At 57.1% G+C, this 21,748-nt stretch overlaps 1 protein-coding gene across 1 annotated transcript in view; it reads right to left on the bottom strand.

The window, feature by feature from the left end:
• Window positions 1-691: 691 nt before the first annotated feature.
• LOC133347862 (protein tweety homolog 2-like) overlaps window positions 692-21,748 on the bottom strand; it is a 25,571-nt gene continuing 4,514 nt past the window's right edge. Inside the window, exons 2-16 of the mRNA XM_061560563.1 lie at window positions 19,316-19,476; window positions 15,532-15,548; window positions 14,569-14,680; window positions 10,975-11,267; window positions 9,367-9,462; window positions 8,716-8,788; window positions 7,139-7,211; window positions 6,652-6,707; window positions 5,872-5,964; window positions 5,306-5,398; window positions 5,028-5,170; window positions 4,404-4,511; window positions 3,311-3,550; window positions 2,750-2,825; window positions 692-2,373 (exon numbers count right to left, since the gene is read on the bottom strand). Coding sequence (XP_061416547.1) covers window positions 2,284-2,373; window positions 2,750-2,825; window positions 3,311-3,550; window positions 4,404-4,511; window positions 5,028-5,170; window positions 5,306-5,398; window positions 5,872-5,964; window positions 6,652-6,707; window positions 7,139-7,211; window positions 8,716-8,788; window positions 9,367-9,462; window positions 10,975-11,267; window positions 14,569-14,680; window positions 15,532-15,548; window positions 19,316-19,476 — 1,724 coding nt within the window. The 3' untranslated portion in view covers window positions 692-2,283. The remainder of the gene's footprint in view (window positions 2,374-2,749; window positions 2,826-3,310; window positions 3,551-4,403; window positions 4,512-5,027; window positions 5,171-5,305; window positions 5,399-5,871; window positions 5,965-6,651; window positions 6,708-7,138; window positions 7,212-8,715; window positions 8,789-9,366; window positions 9,463-10,974; window positions 11,268-14,568; window positions 14,681-15,531; window positions 15,549-19,315; window positions 19,477-21,748) is intronic.

Here is a 21,748-nt window from a genome sequence, read left to right on the forward strand (position 1 = left end):
GCAGTACAGCAAGGTGGCAGTTCACTCGTGTGCGTACCAGACTTTAGAGCATCGCCCCTTCGTTTGTCGAGTCTTTCTCCGGGTACTCACGATTTTTTCTCCTGGAGATACAAAACGACCCTGTAACCATACTTATGCGCAAAGTAAAACGCACAGAGCCAATGACCAAATCGTCCCAAATGTCCCCCATTCCGAGCCAAGCAGGCTTGGGCCTGAATAGCGCTTGGCATGGGCGACCACCGTGCTGATGAAGCAGGTGCTGTCGGCTGCGGACGTCGCTACGTTGTAAGCGGAGGGCAGCGCAAGAAAATCCATTGCTTTACTGCACCTGGCCCGGTATGGAGAAGTCGCCTGTCTCTACCTCCCCGAACAGCTTTGTGTAATTACAAGATGTTTAATTTTCTTTGTCGGTGTCCCTTGTGTTGCATCAGGTGGTACGTGCCGATCCAGAACCTGTATGCGTCTTGGTTGTGTTACACTGTCGCGTGAAAACCGGTACAAAATGGCACATCTTTACTCACCAATGCAGTTGAGGTTATGGAGGCCTACAGCCCAGAACCCCCCTGCCTCCTCCCGTCTTGCCTGAACGGTTCAGCCCAAAAAGAAGCGCACCCAAACCCAGTTAGGGACCTTGGCAAGTCATGACCGATAAATTGTAGATGATAATGAAACAAGACGAGTAGAGAAAAAAAACTGAACCATTAACCTTTATAGAGACAGTAAACGCTTTGTTTTGTTAAACATGGTCATGCGGCGACATTTTTTTTAAACGCGTCCTTTTAATATCTTGCCATTGCTGTGATAACCCACGTGACCCTAAAAATCTGGCCAAACGCGGCACAGTTTTGTTGTGCAGCAAGGAGAGAGGTGTACAATGGGGGGGTGGGGTGGCGGTCGTGGTTGAAAGAAATTCTGCACAACTTCCACCAGATACTCCAGCCTGTGATACGGAGCAATGGATGCAATCGCAGGAAGCAAGAGTTGTGGGGAAATTACACTTTTCCAACTTCAGTTGTGACCCTCAATTCGATCTTTACCCCCCCCCCCCCCCCCCAAATCAAACGCGGGACACGTTGCTCAAAACTGTGCAGTGGTAACCTGCGGTAAGTTCAGAGTCATACAAATCAACTCCTGCCACCAGAAGGTGAATGCCAATTCCCGCGCTGTCCAGTTCTTTGCCTGGATAGGCAGCCAACTCGGTGTTAAGGCTGCATTATGTGCTTGGGAGCCACAGTTCGTGGTAGGGGGTTTGGGATTACGGATTCGAGTTAGGGGAGCTGGTCTAGTGCATCTATCCCATCCCTGGTCCAGCCACCCCTCGGTTTGTGCACTTCACATGGTGGGCGGGAAGTCCCCCGAAACCCTGACCTGCACCAGAAACAAGAGGCGCTTTATCCAGAGGTATAGTGACTTCCCATCCACCCTGCAAATAGATACATATACATACATACAATATAGTACACACACACAGGGCTCCCTTATCACCTGGTCCCTACTACAAGTTAATGGATTGGTTAGTAAACACACGGCTCGGCGTAGTTGCAGGCACACTGCAGGTGGGAGCGCGCAGAGTTCCTCGGCTGCGCGGGTGAATCTGCTGTCCACCCGCACCGACCTTGCCGTGAACGCGCCTGCTCCCAGAGAGTACGCAGCTGCGGCGCCTGGTTAGTGCAGTGCGCTCGCAAAGGGGGAAGATTGAATTGCCAGCACAGCGAGCGGCTTTGTAAAGACCCATCTCCGGTTTCCTCCGAAACGCAACGCTAAAAATCGCACGCTCGTGTCGTGGTAGCACCCTCCAGAAAAACGGGCCTTGAGACTCTGGACGAGGCTCTCCTGGGTAAATGCATCGCTCTCAAAACAACAAGAATAATAATATTACTACACAGCACTGGTAGGCATATATATGGGCATACTGACATAAAAAAAAAAGACCCGGCTCACACGTTCCATCGCTCGCACATGTCCACGTTACTATGGAACGACGAGGCATCCACGATAGCATACGCCGCCGCTTTGCTCTTCGGCGTTTTGTGCGTAACGCGGCCCCCGCGGTGCACAGGGCGAGGCTCCGACGTGAAGCCGGTTCTGGGGGTTTTGCTGCTGAAACAAATGCCGCTGGGAAGACTGGCTCAGAAGGCAGCTGGGATGATGGACATGAAAGTGATTTTACTGGAAGTGGGGGACGGGGGGGGGGGTAGCGTAAGGGCATAGGGGCTGGAGATGCTTCAGGTGGCGGCAGCTCCGGGCGGAAGAGGCTCTGGGTGTCTCCACGCTGGTTGGCCCCTAGGTGAGCACCGTGCGTGGCACCTGGTGTCGCATGGAGCCCCGGGTGGTCACGGGTGTGGAGCTGTCCGGGCCCCCAGGGGGGGAATACTGGGGGTGGGGGGTGGGGGGGGGAATGTGGGGGTCAGTGAGGTATCCTGATCCCACAGGACAGAACCTTGGTTCATGTTCCCCTGTTTGCATGCCTCCCATGTCCCATGTCTTTGCATCCCCATGTGTCCCTAATCGCCATCTACCACTCCACTGCGTCCCTTCGTCTGTGGTATCTGTCTCCTGTTCCATGTCCCCTGTGGTCCCCTGTGGTCTCCAAGTCTGTCCCCCTGTCACCCTATCCCCCTGTCACCCTATCCCCCTGTCCCCCAGTCACTCTGTCACCCTGTCCCCCTGTCCCCGTGTCCACCCTGTCCCCGTGTCTACCCTGTCCCCGTGTCACCTCGTCACCCTTTCTCCGTGTCCCCATGCTCACCGAGGGTGGGGGTGAGTGGCGTCCGATGAGTGGGACGTTCTCGTAGCGCGGGTTCCCAAACGCGGCGCTCTGGTTCCTGACGTCCGAAAAGAGAAACGATAGCACTACAACCACCACTACTACCACCACAACCAGTAAAACCACCACTACAACCAGTAAAACCACCACCACAACCAGTAAAACCACCACTACTATAACCACGACAACCACCACAACCACCACGACAACCAGTGAAACCACCACTACAACCAACCACCACCATAACAACCATCACTATCACTGCTGGATGAAGACCTCTCGACGCTGTCGGTTGAGCTTTTTGTTTACCATGCTTCACCACGCTGGTCAGTGCAGGTTGGTGAAGCGAGCGGCCTAGGACCAGTTCAAATCTCGCTCACCACTGGTGTTAAGCGCTGGCTGGCAATCAAACCAGGTTCATGGTGCGGTGCGCTAACCACGGCGCCACCCCTCCACGCCTATCCCTCCACCCGCTCTCGACGAGCCCTCCGCCGCGTACTCGGACTCGCATGTACTCGGACTCACACGCGTACTCGGACTCACATGTACTCGGAGATGGGTGCGTTGGTGACGGACTGCGAAGGGGGCCGTGCGCTGCCCAGGCTGCCCAGGCTGCCCCCGGGGAAGCTGTAGAGGCCGGGGAAGGTTGTGCGCAGGGGGGCAGGCCCCCCCCCTGGTCCGGGGCCCCGCCTCCGAGACCCCCGCGGGTTGAAGGGGTCCCCCCTGGCACCCGCGCACACCTCGTCGTCGCCGTCGTCGTCGTAGTCGTCGCAGTCCCGCGGCCTACAGGGACCGCGCCGACACCAGCGCCCCAACCACACTGAGTACAACCACACACCACACACGCACCCCACATGCACCCCCACACGCACCACCCCCTAAACACACACCCCGGTTGTACACCCAAGAAGGAGGAACAGATTCCGTATCCCGAGGCCACGTGGTTTTTTTGGTTTCCACGCTCTCTGGAAGGGGGCCGGCCCGGTGGTTTGTGACCCCCGGTTCCCTGGGCCGCCGCATTCTTCCCACTGGCCGGTTGATGGTGGGCACGCCGCAACAATCGTCTCGGATCCTCCGCTCCCCCAGGTCCCCCCAACACCCCCCCCCCCCCCCCGTGGGCCCCAGGTACCCTTTCCCTGTTCCTCCCCGATGCTGCCATGATTCCACAATGATGAGAAATGAGGTTCGGGCCGTGTAGCTCAACCACGGCTGCTACGTCCCCCCCCCCCTGCCCGACACTATAGGACTGGAGGGCGGCAATCACAATCGGCGATGGTTCGCGTGCACTCGGCTCCGATCTGCGCTATCCCAACCTCGGGTCGCTGTTTTAGAATTTTCTGCCGTTGATTTTTTTTTTTTTCAACGACGATGCGTCCCTCGACTCCCGTCGCAGCAGCGGCAGGAGACCGTCTCCTCTTCCCCGGTTCCGTGACACTCGCGACCTCGCGACCTTGATGCGGCTGGGCTAAGGGCGCAGCGGCTTCTGCCATGTGGGTCTGGCCGCCCAGAAAGAGCCGGCCGCGTGGCCCGGCGGGTGGGGCCTAGCTCCGCTCGCTCGCTCCCCACGCCTGGAGCCGCGCTCCTGGAGCCGCGCTCCCCACGCCTCTCCACGTGACCCCAGGTCCCCGGGGTTTACCCTGCGCTGGGGGTCGCGTACTCCGAGTCGCAGGGGGCAGAGGGCACGGGCGGGGATGGAGACGCATCCGGGCTGAACTCATCCCCCCACGACAGCTTAGAGGGGAGACTGGGGGACACGGGAACACGGGGATACAGGGACACGGGACATAGGAATACGGGACACGGGACATAGGAACACGGGTATAGGAACATGGGAACATAGGGGTACAGAGACATGGGGAAACGAGGACCGTGGAGACGGGGAGACAGGGTGGGACAGGGTGGGACAAGGTCGTGAAGCGGACATTGAGGACGGGGATGAGGCGGAGGAGACAAATGAGAAGAAAGACGAGACGAGGTGTAAGTCATCTCATGAGACACGATGGCGCGGCGGGAGGATGGAGTACATTTTTTGGGAAGCATGGGGGGCATGGGGGGGGGGGTCAAGTCCCCCAAGGCACAGGGGGGGGTGGGCAAGGGCAACCTGGTTGTGTGCACGTGTAGGTGTGTAAGTGCGCCTAGCCTGGCAGGAGGGTGGTGGTGACGGGGCTCCACCACCTATAGGTGTCAGCTGTTGTGCGTGTGTGAGCCAGTGACAGGATGGAGTGTGTGTGTGCTTCAGGTGTGTGCAGTGTGCCCGCACCTGCTGCCCGCGCGGTGCCAGGATCGCGGGGCAGCGCACACGACGGCGTTGAACGCCAGCGCCGCCAGCACGGAGCCGAGCGCCAGCAGCAGGAGCCCCCAGAGCCCGTCCCGGCACAACCCGTGCAGCCCTTCCACGTAGTCCTACAGGGCGGCAACACAGCAGAAGTGAGGAGGGGCGGGGGTCCTGGATAGCCCAGCAGGGGTGGCGGAACATCTTGGCCCTCCAAGCCACGAGCGAAGGCCCGGCGCACAGTAGCACATGGGGAAGGCCCAGACCTTGTGTAGGCCTCGGCAGTCGAGGAGGGCTGTGAGGAGATGCAGCTGAGTCTCTGTGCCGTTGAGCTCCCCTTGCAGGTTCAACACTTGTCTCTGTCGCACACACATAGGGCACACACATACGGCACACACACCACCGGACACACCACCGCACACACCACCACACCAGGACAGTGAGCACCTATGAAGGCCGGCACGACGCACGAGGTAAGGCAGTGGGCAGAACCACGTCCGGCCACATTTGTCTCCCCAGTGCTGAAGTTTACACAGCGTGCCAGGCACTCCTGAAGGATGAGTCGACCTAGGTTAGGCCAAAGAGCAGCCGATGTCTAATTTGCCAGCAATGTTATCCATTGTGACATGCTGCTGCACTACTCCGAACGCACAGACACGAGCACTCGGAGCGCGCGCTCGATCTCGTCGGATCCTTGAAGCCGAGCAGGGTAGAGCCTGGTTGATACTCGTCTGTGAGCGAGTGGTGGTGAGGGAGAGTGGTGGTGAGGGCGAGTGGTGGTGAGGGCGAGTGGTGGTGAGGGCGAGTGGTGGTGAGGGCGAGTGGTGCTCACCCGGGCAGAAGGGAAGTCTCGGGCAGATGCGGCGAGGAGCCCCTGGACTTCTCCCTGTGCGGCTGACAGAGCCTTCTGACTCGCGGTGAGATCCTGGGGGGCAGCAGGCGAGTGGGGAGGGGGGCAGGTTTTGAGCAAGGAGAGGAGCACAACTTCTGACCTGTGACCTTCACAATCACTCGCCCTCACCCACCGATCACCCGGACTCATCCCTCACCCACCACCCATCCCTCACCACCCATCCCTGACCACCCATCCCTCACCACCCATCCCTCACCCTCACTCATCCCTGACCCTCACTCATCACTCACCCTCACTCATCACTCACCCTCACTCATCACTCACCCTCACTCACCACCCATCCCTCACCACCCATCCCTCACCACCCATCCCCACCACCCATCCCTGACCACCCATCCCTCCCTCACCACCCATCCCTCACCCTCACTCATCCCTCACCCTCACTCATCACTCACCCTCACTCATCACTCACCCTCACTCACCACCCATCCCTCACCACCCATCCCCACCACCCATCCCTCACCACCCATCCCTCACCACCCATCCCCTCACCCTCACTCATCACTCACCCTCACTCATCACCCATCACTCACCCTCACTCATCACTCACCCTCACTCATCACTCACCCTCACTCACCACCCATCCCTCACCACCCATCCCTCACCACCCATCCCTCACCACCCATCCCTCACCCTCACTCATCACCCATCACTCACCCTCACTCACCACCCATCCCTCACCCATCACCCATCCCTCACCTGCTGCAAGGGGTTCCCAACTCCCGGAGGACAGTAGAGGTAATAGTCCAGGAGCTCTGCAGATGAGACGCACGCAGACAACCATCAGCATCACCACCACCATCAGCATCACCACCACCAACATCAGCATCACCACCACCAACATCAGTATCACCATCAGCATCACCACCATCCGCATCACCACCACCACCACCACCATCAGCATCACCACCACCAACATCAGCATCAGCATCACCACCATCAGCATCACCACCATCAGAATCACCATCACCACCACCATCACCAACATCAGCATCACCATCAGCATCACCACCATCACCACCATCACCATCACCACCGTCACCATGACCACCATCACCACCACCATCAGCATCACCACCGCCGCCATGACCACCATCAGCATAATGGGCAGGGGTAGGAGGTCTGGCGTGGGTGTGTAGTGGTAGTGAGTGTGTGCGAGTGTGTGAGTGTAGGGGTGAGCGCATACCTTTGCTGGCGCGGTCCTGGCGACTCACGTTCACGATGAACTGGTCAGGAGCCACACAGAAGTCCGCAACACCCTGCAAGCTCAGGCACAATCACACCGCAATCACACGCACAATCACACGCAATCACACGCACAATCACACGCAATCACGCGCCATCACACGCAATCACATGCACAATCAACAATAAAGACAAATATCCCCCTATAGCCTCAACAGACTGTAGGGGCAAGTGATGTTCGCGAGCACCTATGAATGCCGACACAGCACACCAAGATAACCACACACACACGATCACACACACACAACAACAACAGCCGCACTTCACCACCAAGTGGTGGTGATGTCATCACAGCGCTTGTGCCAGGCTAGGTGCGCTTGGAGGCCATCGCGTGAAGTGTGGAAGGTTTCGCTGTTGGCAAGGAGGTCACGGAACAGACCCAGGTGCCATGAGGTGACCACCTGTGCCACCTCGCTGCGTTGTCGTATGTCGTGGTCACGCACACGCAACACGGGATACACCCCACGCACACATCCCCCCGCCTTTGCAGTGTCAGGGTGTCCCTGTCTGCTTTCAAGTCTGCAAGGTGGCACTGCAGTGGTTGACGCGCCTCGTAGCAAGAGGTTTTCCCAGAGTTCCATTCCCGAACCGGGCGACTTTCTCTGTGAAGGTTGTCCGCTCTCTCCCTCTTCTTGGAAATGTTCTCGACCTGAGGACGGCTGCTTGCATTGTGGCCGAAACGTCGTGAGAATTGTATTTAATGTTAAATTTTTATTATTTTATTATTTCCATTCTACGTGACTTCACCGAAAGAACCAAGAAGATGAATCCCTGCAGTCACGAACGCTCTCTCCCTGTTGTTCTGCATGGGGTTTCATCAGGATTCTCCGGTTTCCTCCCGTAACTAAATACAAGCACGCTACTGTAAGCCGGTATTCGCCCAAATATCCCATTGCCGAAAGGTCACTCGCAACTTAGTGGGTTGGGATCACAGCAGCAGCATCGTCGTGGTAGGGCCCTTCTGACGAAACGAGCCTGGGGACTCGGCAGGGTGGACGAGCGAAATAACGAGGATGACGAATAACGAGGACGATTGACACGCACGTCTGGGGGTCTCTCTCCACCTCGACATTCCGGTTCTGAGAGCCTCGAGGGTCAAAGGAGGGGTCTGTGTGTGAGAGAGAGAGTGAGCAGTGAGCAGTGAGTGGGAGTGAATCCGAGTGATGGAGTGCGAGTGAGCGGTGTGAGAGTGCGAGTGAGAGTGCAGTGAGAGTGTGAGTGAGTGGTGTGAGTGCGGGTGAATAGTGAGGGCATGCGAGTGAAAGTGCGAGTGAGTGGTAAAAATGCAAGCGAGCAGTCAGAGCGAATGGTAAGAGTGCGAGCGAGCGGTGTGAGAGTGTCAGTGAGCGGTGTGAGAGTGCAAGTGAGCGGTGAGAGCGAGCGATGAGTGGTGAGCGAGTGGTGAGTGCAAGTGAGCGAGTGGCGAGTGGTGAGCGAGTGGTGAGCGAGTGGCGATTGCGAGTGAGCGAGTGGTGCGGGTGAGCGAGTGGTGAGCGAGTGGTGAGTGCCCGTCCTCACCACGCCGAGCGCGAGCTCGAACGCCAGCGAGGCCCAGCACAGCAGCAGGGAGAGCGAGGCGAACACCGTGAGCCTGGCACAAAGACAAACGTCCCCCGGGAAGCCTTCGTCAAGATTCGCATTACTGTGAGAGACCCCCATCATCCCTCTACCCCAATCCCCTCCCCCTGTAGGACACCCACGGGACCCCCTGTGGCACCCTCGTCAGACCCCCGTCAGACCCCTGTGAGCCCCTCTGTGACCCCCGTGGGCCCCCATGGGGACCCCGTGGGACCCCGTGGGACTCAGGCGAGATCCCTGCGAGACCCTCTTGGATCCTTGTAGGACCCCCTCCCCCATGGGCCTCCTTGTGCATGTGACCCCATGTTACCCCTGCGAGACCCCGTGGGGACCCCATGTTACCCCTGTGAGACCCCGTGTGGACCCCATGTTACCCCTGCGAGACCCCGTGGGGACCCCATGTTACCCCTGTGAGACCCCGTGTGGACCCCATGTTACCCCTGCGAGACCCCGTGGGGACCCCATGTTACCCCTGTGAGACCCCGTGTGGACCCCATGTTACCCCTGCGAGACCCCGTGGGGACCCCATGTTACCCCTGCGAGACCCCGTGGGGACCCCATGAGACCCCGTGAGACCCCCGTGCTACTGACGAGATGAGCAAGCAGGGAGCGCGCGTGGCGATGCCCAGCAGCACGAGCAGGCAGGAGAACAGCTGGGCGAGTAGCAGCAGCAGCGTGCCCGGCCACCTGCAGGGGCACACGGGCCCGCGCCGTGAGCACCACGCCACGAGCACCACGCCACGAGCACCACGCCACGAGCACACCGCACTGCACTGCACCGTGAGCACGCCGCACCACACCACACCACGAGTACCGCACTGCCAGTAGCACACTGCACCACGCCGCACTACACCGCACTGCACCGCAGGGCACTGCACTGCACTGCAAGCACATCACGAGCACCGCGCCGCACTGCACCGCGCCGCACTGCACCGCGCCGCACTGCACCACACCACACCGCACTGCACTGCAAGCACATCACGAGCACCGCAACGCGAGCACGCCACACCATGATCGCAGCGCACCACACCGCTGCTCCATCACGGCACGGCAGCAGCACACCAGAAGCACCGCAGGTCGAGTCCCAACACCCCTCCCCCCCCAGGCAATTCCCACCCCGTGGCCCCTCCCACCCTCCCACCTCAATGACCCCCCCCCCCCTCCCACTAATGGATCTGTATCGATTGCAGCTGAGTTTGCAGAGATCGGCTCCACGTGGCTGGGGATGTTGCTGCTCGTCGAGGCGATGTTGTTGTTGTTTGTTCCGATGTTGCTGACGCGATGTCGTCATCGGTCGAGTTGTTTGTGGTGGCGGCGGCAGCGGTGGAGGTGACGTGTCGAACGGTGGCGCAGCGGTTAGGGGGCCGCGCCGCGAACCCGCCAAACCCGAGTTCGATTCCCGCTCACGGCCACCAACACCAGTGAAGATTGTCTGAACCGGTGGTGGACCCCCCTCGGGTTGATTCAACCTCAAATGAGTACCTGGTGCGGCGTGTAAAACATCAGCACTGGAGAGACAAAGGTGGCCGGGCGTGGTGGTGATCACCCAGCCCCTTGTGTGCCGTGCGGCCCTTCATAGGTGCTCACTAACAGCGCCTGCCCCAACAGCCTGTTAGAGGCTATGCGGGGGATCATTTGAATTGATGGTCGAGTTGAGGATTTAACTTTGGTGGTGGTGGCAGTGGTGGTGCAGTGACACTCATAGTGAGTTACAGACCCCCCCTCGGTTCCCACCCCCCCACCCCGTGACCCTCACCCCACCACCCCCCAATCCTCACCCCCCCCCACCCTCAACCCCCCGACCCTCACCCCCCCACCTCCCGACCCCCACCCCCCCACCCCCCCACCCCCCGACCCTCACCCCCCCACCCTCACCCTCATCCCCCCCACCCTCACCCTCATCCCCCCCACCCTCATCCCCCCCACCCTCACCCCCCCCCCCCCACTCCCACCCCCCAACCCTCACCCCACCTCACCCCCACCCCCAACCTCACCCCCCACCCTCACCCCTCCCCCACCCTCACCCCCCCCACCCTCACCCCCAACCTCACCCCCCCCACCCTCATCCCCCCCACCCTCATCCCCCCCTCCCTCATCCCCCCCCCCTCACCCCCACCCTCACCCCCCCCCCACCCTCACCCCCCCCCCATTCTCCCCCACCCCACCCCCTTCACCCCCCCTCCCCCCCCGGCCCCTCACCTGTAGCCCTCAAACTCCGCGGTGGCCTCGGACAGCTGCTGCAGCGAGGGCAGCGGGGCCCCCATGGCGGGGTCCCCCCCACCAAGGGGGGGGAGGAAGGGGGCCCCGGGGCCCCCCGCGTGGGAGAAGACCCCCCCCGTGGGCAGGGTGGGCAGGGCCGCTGTGAGGGTGAGCGCGTGGCCCCTCGCCGCCTCCAGGCGCGACAGCAGGTCCCTGCGGCCTCCAAACACCTCGCCCAGACGCTCCATCTCCTGCGTGACGGCCCCCCCCACGCTGTCGTGCGTGCTCAGCACCTGGAGGAGGGTGAGCGGAGGTGGTGAGGGGAGGTGGTGAGGGGAGGTGGTGAGGGGAGGTGGTGAGATGGTGAGGGGAGGTGAGGTGAGGGTGGTGGTGGTAGGGCGAGGAGGTTGGTGAGAGATGGCTGGCTGGCTGAGGTGAGGTGAGTGAGTGTGGTGAGCGTGGTGAGTGAGTGAGTGTGGTGAGCACGGGGAGCGAGGTGAGTGTGGTGAGGGGAGGTGGTGAGGGTGGTGGTGGTGGTGGTAGGGCGAGGTGGTTGGTGAGAGATGGCTGGCTGGCTGAGGTGAGGTGAGCACGGGGAGCGAGGTGAGTGAGGTGAGTGAGGTGAGTGAATGAGGTGAGCGTGGTGAGTGTGGTGAGCGAGGTGCGTGAGGGTGGTGAGTGTGGTGAGGGTGGTGAGTGAGAGTGTGGTGAGCGTGGTGAGTAGGTGAGTGTGGTGAGTGAGTGTGGTGAGTGAGTGTGGTGAGTGAGTGTGGTGAGTGTGGTGAGTGTGGTGAGTGAGTGAGTGAGTGTGGTGAGTGTGGTGAGTGAGTGAGGTGAGTGTGGTGAGTGTGGTGAGTCTCACTCACCAGGCTGCTTGCTGTGTGCAGGGTGAGTGTGGTGAATGAGTGTGCAGGGTGAGTGTGGTGAGTGTGGTGAGTGAGTGTGGTGAGTGTGGTGAGTGAGTGTGGTGAGTGTGGTGAGTCTCACCAGGCTGCTTGCTGTGTGCAGGGTGAGGGTGGTGAGTGTGGTGAGTGTGGTGAGTGAGTGTGGTGAGTGTGGTGAGTGTGGTGAGTGTGGTGAGTGAGTGTGGTGAGTCTCACCAGGCTTCTTGCTGTGTGCAGGGTGAGTGTGGTGAGTGAGTGTGGTGAGTGTGGTGAGTGAGTGTGGTGAGTGAGTGTGGTGAGTGTGGTGAGTCTCACTCACCAGGCTGGCTGCTGTGTGCAGGGTGAGTGTGGTGAGTGAGTGTGGTGAGTGAGTGTGGTGAGTGAGTGTGGTGAGTGTGGTGAGTGTGGTGAGTGTGGTGAGTCTCACTCACCAGGCTGGCTGCTGTGTGCAGGGTGAGTGTGGTGAGTGAGTGTGGTGAGTGTGGTGAGTGAGTGTGGTGAGTCTCACTCACCAGGCTGGCTGCTGTGTGCAGGGTGAGTGTGGTGAGTGTGGTGAGTGTGGTGAGTCTCACTCACCAGGCTGGCTGCTGTGTGCAGGGTGAGTGTGGTGAGTGAGTGTGGTGAGTGAGTGTGCAGGGTGAGTGTGGTGAGTGAGTGTGGTGAGTGTGGTGAGTCTCACTCACCAGGCTGGCTGCTGTGTGCAGGGTGAGTGTGGTGAGTGAGTGTGGTGAGTGAGTGTGGTGAGTGTGGTGAGTGTGGTGAGTCTCACTCACCAGGCTGGCTGCTGTGTGCAGGGTGAGTGTGGTGAGTGAGTGTGGTGAGTGTGGTGAGTGAGTGTGGTGAGTCTCACTCACCAGGCTGGCTGCTGTGTGCAGGGTGAGTGTGGTGAGTGTGGTGAGTGTGGTGAGTCTCACTCACCAGGCTGGCTGCTGTGTGCAGGGTGAGTGTGGTGAGTGAGTGTGGTGAGTGAGTGTGCAGGGTGAGTGTGGTGAGTGAGTGTGCAGGGTGAGTGTGGTGAGTGAGTGTGGTGAGTGTGGTGAGTCTCACTCACCAGGCTGCTTGCTGTGTGCAGGGTGAGTGTGGTGAGTGTGGTGAGTGTGCAGGGTGAGTGTGGTGAGTGAGTGTGGTGAGTCTCACTCACCAGGCTGGCTGCTGTGTCCAGGGTGAGTGTGGTGAGTGAGTGTGGTGAGTCTCACTCACCAGGCTGGCTGCTGTGTGCAGGGTGAGTGTGGTGAGTGCGTGTGGTGAGTGAGTGTGGTGAGTGTGGTGAGTGAGTGGTGAGTGAGTGTGGTGAGTGTGGTGAGTCTCACTCACCAGGCTGGCTGCTGTGTGCAGGGTGAGTGAGTGAGTGAGTGTGGTGAGTGTGGTGAGTCTCACTCACCAGGCTGGCTGCTGTGTGCAGGGTGAGTGTGGTGAGTGAGTGTGGTGAGTGTGCAGGGTGAGTGTGGTGAGTGAGTGTGGTGAGTGTGGTGAGTCTCACTCACCAGGCTGGCTGCTGTGTGCAGGGTGAGTGTGGTGAGTGAGTGTGGTGAGTGCGGTGAGTGTGGTGAGTCTCACTCACCAGGCTGGCTGCTGTGTGCAGGGTGAGTGTGGTGAGTGAGTGTGGTGAGTGTTGTGAGTCTCACTCACCAGGCTGGCTGCTGTGTGCAGGGTGAGTGTGGTGAGTGAGTGTGGTGAGTGAGTGAGTGAGTGTGGTGAGTGTGGTGAGTGAGTGTGGTGAGTGTGGTGAGTCTCACTCACCAGGCTGGCTGCTGTGTGCAGGGTGAGTGAGTGAGTGTGGTGAGTGAGTGTGGTGAGTGAGTGTGGTGAGTGAGTGTGGTGAGTCTCACTCACCAGGCTGGCTGCTGTGTGCAGGGTGAGTGAGTGAGTGTGGTGAGTGAGTGTGGTGAGTCTCACTCACCAGGCTGGCTGCTGTGTGCAGGGTGAGTGTGGTGAGTGTGGTGAGTGTGGTGAGTGAGTGTGGTGAGTCTCACTCACCAGGCTGGCTGCTGTGTGCAGGGTGAGTGAGTGAGTGTGGTGAGTGTGGTGAGTGAGTGTGGTGAGTGAGTGTGGTGAGTCTCACTCACCAGGCTGGCTGCTGTGTGCAGGGTGAGTGAGTGAGTGTGGTGAGTGAGTGTGGTGAGTCTCACTCACCAGGCTGGCTGCTGTGTGCAGGGTGAGTGTGGTGAGTGTGGTGAGTGTGGTGAGTGAGTGTGGTGAGTCTCACTCACCAGGCTGGCTGCTGTGTGCAGGGTGAGTGAGTGAGTGTGGTGAGTGTGGTGAGTGAGTGTGGTGAGTGAGTGTGGTGAGTCTCACTCACCAGGCTGGCTGCTGTGTGCAGGGTGAGTGAGTGAGTGTGGTGAGTGAGTGTGGTGAGTCTCACTCACCAGGCTGGCTGCTGTGTGCAGGGTGAGTGTGGTGAGTGTGGTGAGTGTGGTGAGTGAGTGTGGTGAGTCTCACTCACCAGGCTGGCTGCTGTGTGCAGGGTGAGTGAGTGAGTGTGGTGAGTGTGGTGAGTGAGTGTGGTGAGTGAGTGTGGTGAGTCTCACTCACCAGGCTGGCTGCTGTGTGCAGGGTGAGTGAGTGAGTGTGGTGAGTGTGGTGAGTGAGTGTGGTGAGTGAGTGTGGTGAGTCTCACTCACCAGGCTGGCTGCTGTGTGCAGGGTGAGTGAGTGAGTGTGGTGAGTGTGGTGAGTGAGTGTGGTGAGTGAGTGTGGTGAGTCTCACTCACCAGGCTGGCTGCTGTGTGCAGGGTGCCATTGGCGCTGCTGAGCGCGTGGCAGAAGCGTTGGGCGCCATCGCTCGCCTCCCCGTTTCCATAGAAACCCAGACCCACAGCAACCCTGCACCCACCATCACCACCATCTTCATCATCAACAACACCAACATCATCATCACCATCACCGCCATCAACATCTATCACCACCATCATCATCACCACCATCACCGCCATCACACCATCAACATCTAGCATCACCACCATCATCATCAACAACACTATCAACATCTATCATCACCATCATCACCATCACCGCCATCATCATCATCAACAACACCAACATCACCACCATCATCACCATCACCGCCATCAACATCTATCACCACCATCACGCCATCAAAATCTATCACCACCATCATCATCAACATCATCAACAACACCAACATCATCACCATCACCGCCATCAACATCTATCACCACCATCATAACCATCACCGCCATCAACACCATCACGCCATCAAAATCTATCACCATCATCACCGCCATCACGCCATCAACATCTATCACCATCATCATCAACAACACCAACATCACCACCATCACCACCATCACACCATCAACATCTATCATCAACATCTATCACCACCATCATCACCATCATCATCATCAACAACACCATTATCATCACCATCACCGCCAACACCACCATTACCACCATCACCATCACCGCCATCAACATCACCACCATCACCACCATCACACCATCAACATCTATCATCAACATCTATCATCACCATCATCAACACCACCACCAACACCACCACCATCACCGCCACCACCGCCACCACACCATCAATATCTATCACCACCAACATCACCATCATCACCATCACCGCCATCACCGCCATCATCATCATCAACAACACCAACATCACCACCATCACCGCCATCAACATCTATCACCACCAACATCACCATCGGCGCCTCCGCCGCTGAATGAGCCGAGGTCACGGGTTCAGGCTCCGTTTCCCACGGATTCGTCCGTTCACTCGGAGGGAGGAAATGATGAACACGTGTTGCACACCACGCTGACACGAAGCCACGTGTTGCACACCACGCTGACACAAAGCCACGTGTTACACACCACGCTGACACACAGTCACGTGTTACACACCACGCTGACACAAAGCCACGTGTTACACACCACGCTGACACGAAGTCACGTGTTACACACCACGCTGACACACAACCACGTGTTACACACCACGCTGAAACAAAGACAAAGCCCCCCCCCCCCAGCGTGTAGCCTTTCAGAGGCTACACTGGGCAAGCTGCTGGGGGGGGGGGGGGTGGCAATGTGTTCTTGTTGAGTATCTACGGCACACGGGAGGGGTCTCGGTGGCCAGCCCCACGCCCGGCCGCCTTTGTCTCCCCGAGTGCAGGCGTGTGCACATCACCGCCCAAGCACTCGTTTCGGGCCGAGGTGACCTAGATGAGAGACCCCAAGACCGGTTCAGATATTCGTCGCTGATAACGCCATGAGCTAAAATCGAACTCGGGGTCCGCTGGGTTCGTACTGTGGGGCTGAACGATGAATCGATTTCAAATCGAAATCTCAATTTGAAACAATGCAATTAGCAAATCACAAAGGCTGCGATTTTTTTGCGATTTGCAAAGTCCGATTTATTTTCTTATTGGAAGTGATTTATTTTCTATTATTATAACTTTATTTAACTTAACAATTGTTCTATATTTGATTGTTCTATTTCAATTAAAACATTTAATTAAATACATGTTGGAAGCAATTCACGTCTTTGAAGTTATCATCCTTGCCTGCATTATAATATATCGAGCAGTTAATAGTTTGATGGTATCACGTGGTAATGATGCTCCATCACATGTTTTAAATCTATTACTCAGTGAATATTGAAATGAAGCTTGACTTGAAAAAATTGAGTCGCAATATTTGTCAGAAAAATCCGCAATTAGATATTTCCCCCACTGCCCTAGTTCGTAGCGCAGTGTGCCCGCCACTGCACTATCCATCCCCCACCCACACGCTCTGTCACACACACACACACGCTGTCACACACCCACCCACTCAGTGTGTGTGTGACAGCCACACATTGTCAGTACGATTCTGTTCACGTATGCGCATACAGTACCCTCATTCACACACTCAGCGACAAAGATCCCCCGTGTAGCATTCACACAGATTGTTGGGGCGAGTGATGTTAGCGAGCGCCTCTGTCTTCCCGATGCTAATGCGTATACAGTGCACTGGGTAATCAATTAAGGCTGAGTAAACCTCACATTCTCTCACACATACACTCAGATAAACACGCTCACACAGCCAATACACACACACCCTGACACTATCACCTACACACACACACCCTCACACTCTCACCTACACACACACACACACACCCTCACACTCTCACCTACACACACACACACACACCCTTACACACACACCTACACACACACACCCTTACACTCTCACCTACACACACACACCCTTACACACACACCTACACACACACCCTCACACTCTCACCTACACACACCCTCACACTCTCACCTACACACACACACCCTCACACTCTCACCTACACACACACACACACTGACACTCTCTCCTACACACACACCCCCTGACACTCTCACCTACACATCACACACCATCACACTCCCACCTACACACACACACACCCTCACACTCTCACCTACAAACACACACCCTCACACTCCCACCTACACACACACACCCTTACACACACACCTACACACACACACCCTTACACTCTCACCTACACACACACACCCTCACACTCCCACCTACACACACACACACCCTCACACTCTCACCTACAAACACACACACTCCCACCTACACACACACACCCTGACACTCTCACCTACACACACACCCTGACACTCTCACCTACACACACACACCCTCACACTCTCACCTACACACACACACTCTCACTCTCACCTACATACACACACCCACACACCCTCACACTCTCACCTACACACACACACCCTCACACTCTCACATACACACACACACACCCTGATACTCTCACCTACACACACACACCCTCACACTCTCACCTACACACACACACCCTCACACTCTCACCTACACACACACACTCTCACCTACACACACACATCCTCACACTCTCACCTACACACACACACACCCTTACACTCTTCACTACACATTCTCACTTACATACTCACACACACTCATCCTCCCACACTCTCACACTCTCTCTCTCTCTCACTCCCGATGACCCCACACATCGCTGCACACACAGCGACACTTTGTCAGTAGAATTCTCGTCCCTTTCTTTGGCCGGGAGCTGCCAGAATTCCTGGAAGGGGAGTGAGGGGTGGGGGGAAGTGGGGGGGGCAGGAACAGGAGCTGGGTGGGTGGTGGGAGGGGCTGACACCTGCAGCTGAGCCCAACACCACTCACACGACAACAACAACAAACAACAATAAACAACAACACCGGATGTCCTTTGTTTGACCGACGCCCATGGAGATGTCTTCTCTGAGCAGAACGAGCCCACGTGGGGACAAAGAGCAGCACACGTGGAGACGCCATAATCGCTCACAGAGACGATCCCACACGCCGTCTTGCACCGACACACACACACTCCACGTACACACTCAACACTCTCAGACACATTGATGCTCACTCTCTCACTCGGGGGTTGGGAGGTGAAGGGTGGGAACTGAGGGGTGTCTGTAGCTCAATATCGTGAGTGTCACTGCACCACCACCACCAGAGTTAAATCCTCAACATCAACTCCAAATGGCAACGATCCCCTGTATAGCCTTTAACAGGCTGTTGGGGCAAGTGCTGTTAGCGAGCACCTATGAAGGCCGGCACGGGATACAAGGTAGCGGGTGGCCAGCACCACGCCCGGCCACCTTTGACTCCCTAATGGAGATGTTTACAAACAGCACCAGGTGTTTATTTGAGGCTGAGTCGACCGAGGGGAAGCCCATGGCCGGTGCAGATAATCGTCACTGGTGTTGGTCTTGAGCGGGAATCGAACTCAGGTGGGTGGGTTTTTAGCGCTTAACCACGACGCTACCTCTCCCCACACACTCCCACACACACAGACACACACAGAGACACACCAGTACCGGATTAAGCTAGTGCGTGGCCTGTAGCATATGTTATTAAGGGGCCATAAATTAGAAAAAAACATAAATATTAAAACACATAAATGTTTTACTTGCATAGTAACGTAATTGTATTTTTGCATCTGCTATACAGCCAGATAATAGGACAAATCGCGAACCTTAAACACCCAGTCGTTCATAAAAGTTGAAGGCAGTATAGTACTATAGTAAATAGAGCAAGTGCAGAATCACTGAACCGATCGAAACGTCGTGATATTGTTATTATTTTGATAATTTTTTCTATCTATGTGGCTTTACCGAAAGACCCAAAAAATACGCAATTGATAGCTTGAAAGCATTTAGCGCGGGTGGCCCTTGCAAGTGCGGCGCCCGTAGCATATACTACTTTTGCTACTAGGATAATCCGGCACTGACCCACACACACACCGACACACTGACACTCCCTCTCTCTCGTACTCGTTGGCCCAGTCTGGCCACATGTCAGTGCCTCGTCTGGGACTCAGGAATGTTCACTCCTCGCCAGGGGAGGTCCGCGGAGAGGAGGGACGGGCGCAGGAGGGCAGCACGGCCCCCACGTGGCCCCCACGTGGCCCCCCACGTGGCCCCCCACGTGGCCCCCCACGTGGCCACCAGATCTCCCACGTGGCCACCAGATCTCCCACGTGGCCACCAGATCTCCCACGTGGCCACCAGATCTCCCACGTGCGCCGTGACCCCTTCCGGCGAGCTGGAGGCCCATTGAGAAACCTCGCGCGGAAGCGGATACCGCAAAGCTACCTCTGAGATCACCTTCTGCACAGCGACACCTGGTCCACTGCACAGTAGTAGGGGCAGCGCTTGTCCGCCCGCCCCGCTCGTAATCGCGTGATGGTCAAACCGATATTTTAATCGTCACAGTTGGAATTTTCCAGATTCGGTGCAGGACCAAAAGTGACGTGATGTTTTGCTTGTGCAGTAACTGGTGACCAGGCTGAGACCATCAACTCACTGCACCAGAGAATGCGGTTTAATCACAACTCAGTCGATGTGAGTCTGTGGGTCTCTACATGAGTCTATGGGTCTCTATACGAGTCTATGGATCTCTGTGCTCCTATTGGTCACGATGGTGTTGTCTGTGGGTCTCTAGATGAGTCGATGGGTCTCTATATGAGTCTATGGGTTTCTGTGATCCTATTGGTCACGATGGTGTTGTCTGTGGGTCTCTAGATGAGTCTGGGTCTCTATATGAGTCTATGGGTTTCTGTGATCCCATTGGTCACGATGGTGTTGTCTGTGGGTCTCTAGATGAGTCGATGGGTCTCTATATGAGTCTATGGATCTCTGTGATCCTATTGGTCACGATGGTGTTGTCTGTGGATCTCTAGATGAGTCGATGGGTCTCTATATGAGTCTATGGATCTCTGTGATCCTATTGGTCACGATGGTGTTGTCTGTGGGTCTCTATACTATATGAGTCTATGGGTCTCTATATGAGTCTATGGATCTCTGTGATCCTATTGGTCACGATGGTGTTGTTGGTGGGTCTCTAGATGAGTCTGTGGGTCTCTATATGAGTCTATGGGTCTCTGTGATCCTATTGGTCACGATGGTGTTGTCTGTGGGTCTCTAGATGAGTCTGTGGGTCTCTATATGAGTCTATGGATCTCTGTGATCCTATTGGTCATGATGCTGTTGTCTGTGGGTCTCTAGATGAGTCTATGGGTCTCTATATGAGTCTATGGGTCTCTGTGATCCTATTGGTCATGATAGTGTTGTCTGTGGGTCTCTAGATGAGTATATGGGTCTCTATATGAGTCTATGGGTCTCTGTGATCCTATTGGTCATGATGGTGTTGTTTGTGGGTCTCTAGATGAGTCTATGGGTCTCTATACGAGTCTATGGATCTCTGTGACCCTATTAGTCATGATGGTGTTGTCTGTGGGTCTCTATATGAGTCTATGGGTCTCTATATGAGTCTACGGGTCTCTGTGATCCTATTGGTCACGATGGTGTTGTCTGTGGGTCTCTAGATGAGTCACCATTGACTCGTCTAATTGCAGTGGGCGGCTCTACCCCGGGCCGCATCTCGGAGCCCGGCAGCGCCAGCTCAGCGCTCTGACCTCATCCACCCGGCCACAACTCAACCACTTCTCCTCCCACGCTCCACATCCATGACCATAACCACATCCCTCTCCACAGATGCCCTCTCTCCCTTGGACCTCTACCCACGCCCAGAATACCCTCAGACTGCCACAGGGCACTCCCACTACCACAGCGCCCCCCAACACCACAGCGCCCCCCACTACCACAGGGCCCCCTACTACCACAGGGCCCCCTACTACCCAGAGGTCGCAAACGGGTTTTGATTCCTTACCCGTACCCGGCCGCACCAGGGTCGCAAACGGGTACCCGTACCCAGCCGTACCCTACCCGTACCCGGCCGGGTACGGGTAGGGTATGGGTATCGGGTACCTGATTGCGACCTCTGGGATGAAGCCATGTTGCAGGCGTGGGTGGGTTCATTCTAGGAACTTGAATTGTGAGTAGAGACAAGACGTTAGGTAATGAGTGACAAACAGTTACTCACCAGTGACTCACGGCCTACCCGTACCCGTACCCGGCCGCACCAGGGTCGCAAACGGGTAGCCGGGTATCGGGTAGGGTACGGGTATCGGGTACCCGGTTGCGACCTCTGCTACTACCACATGGCCCCACACTACCACAAGGACTCCTACCGCACCAAAGTGAGAAGCTGCCTTCCCCCCAAATTATACTGTACTCCCACACACACACACACACTCTTACTGCCTCACCGACTCTCACACTCACTCTCTCACTCCCACACACTCAATCCACACTCTCACTCCCACACTCTCATTATTTCGCACTCTCACACTCACTCACTCACTCCCGCTCCCTCCCACTCTCTCTCTCCGTGACGACTCAGCGCCGTGGCCGAGCGCCGTCTCGCCGTGGGGAGGAAACGTCTCGTGGTTTCCTCTCCTCGCAAATTCGCCACAAAATATTGGACCCCCCCCCC

The sequence above is a fragment of the Lethenteron reissneri genome, chromosome 3 (genome assembly GCF_015708825.2).
Source record: "Lethenteron reissneri isolate LAM-NWPU_2019-01 chromosome 3, ASM1570882v1, whole genome shotgun sequence".
Classification (NCBI taxonomy): Eukaryota; Metazoa; Chordata; class Hyperoartia; order Petromyzontiformes; family Petromyzontidae; genus Lethenteron; species Lethenteron reissneri.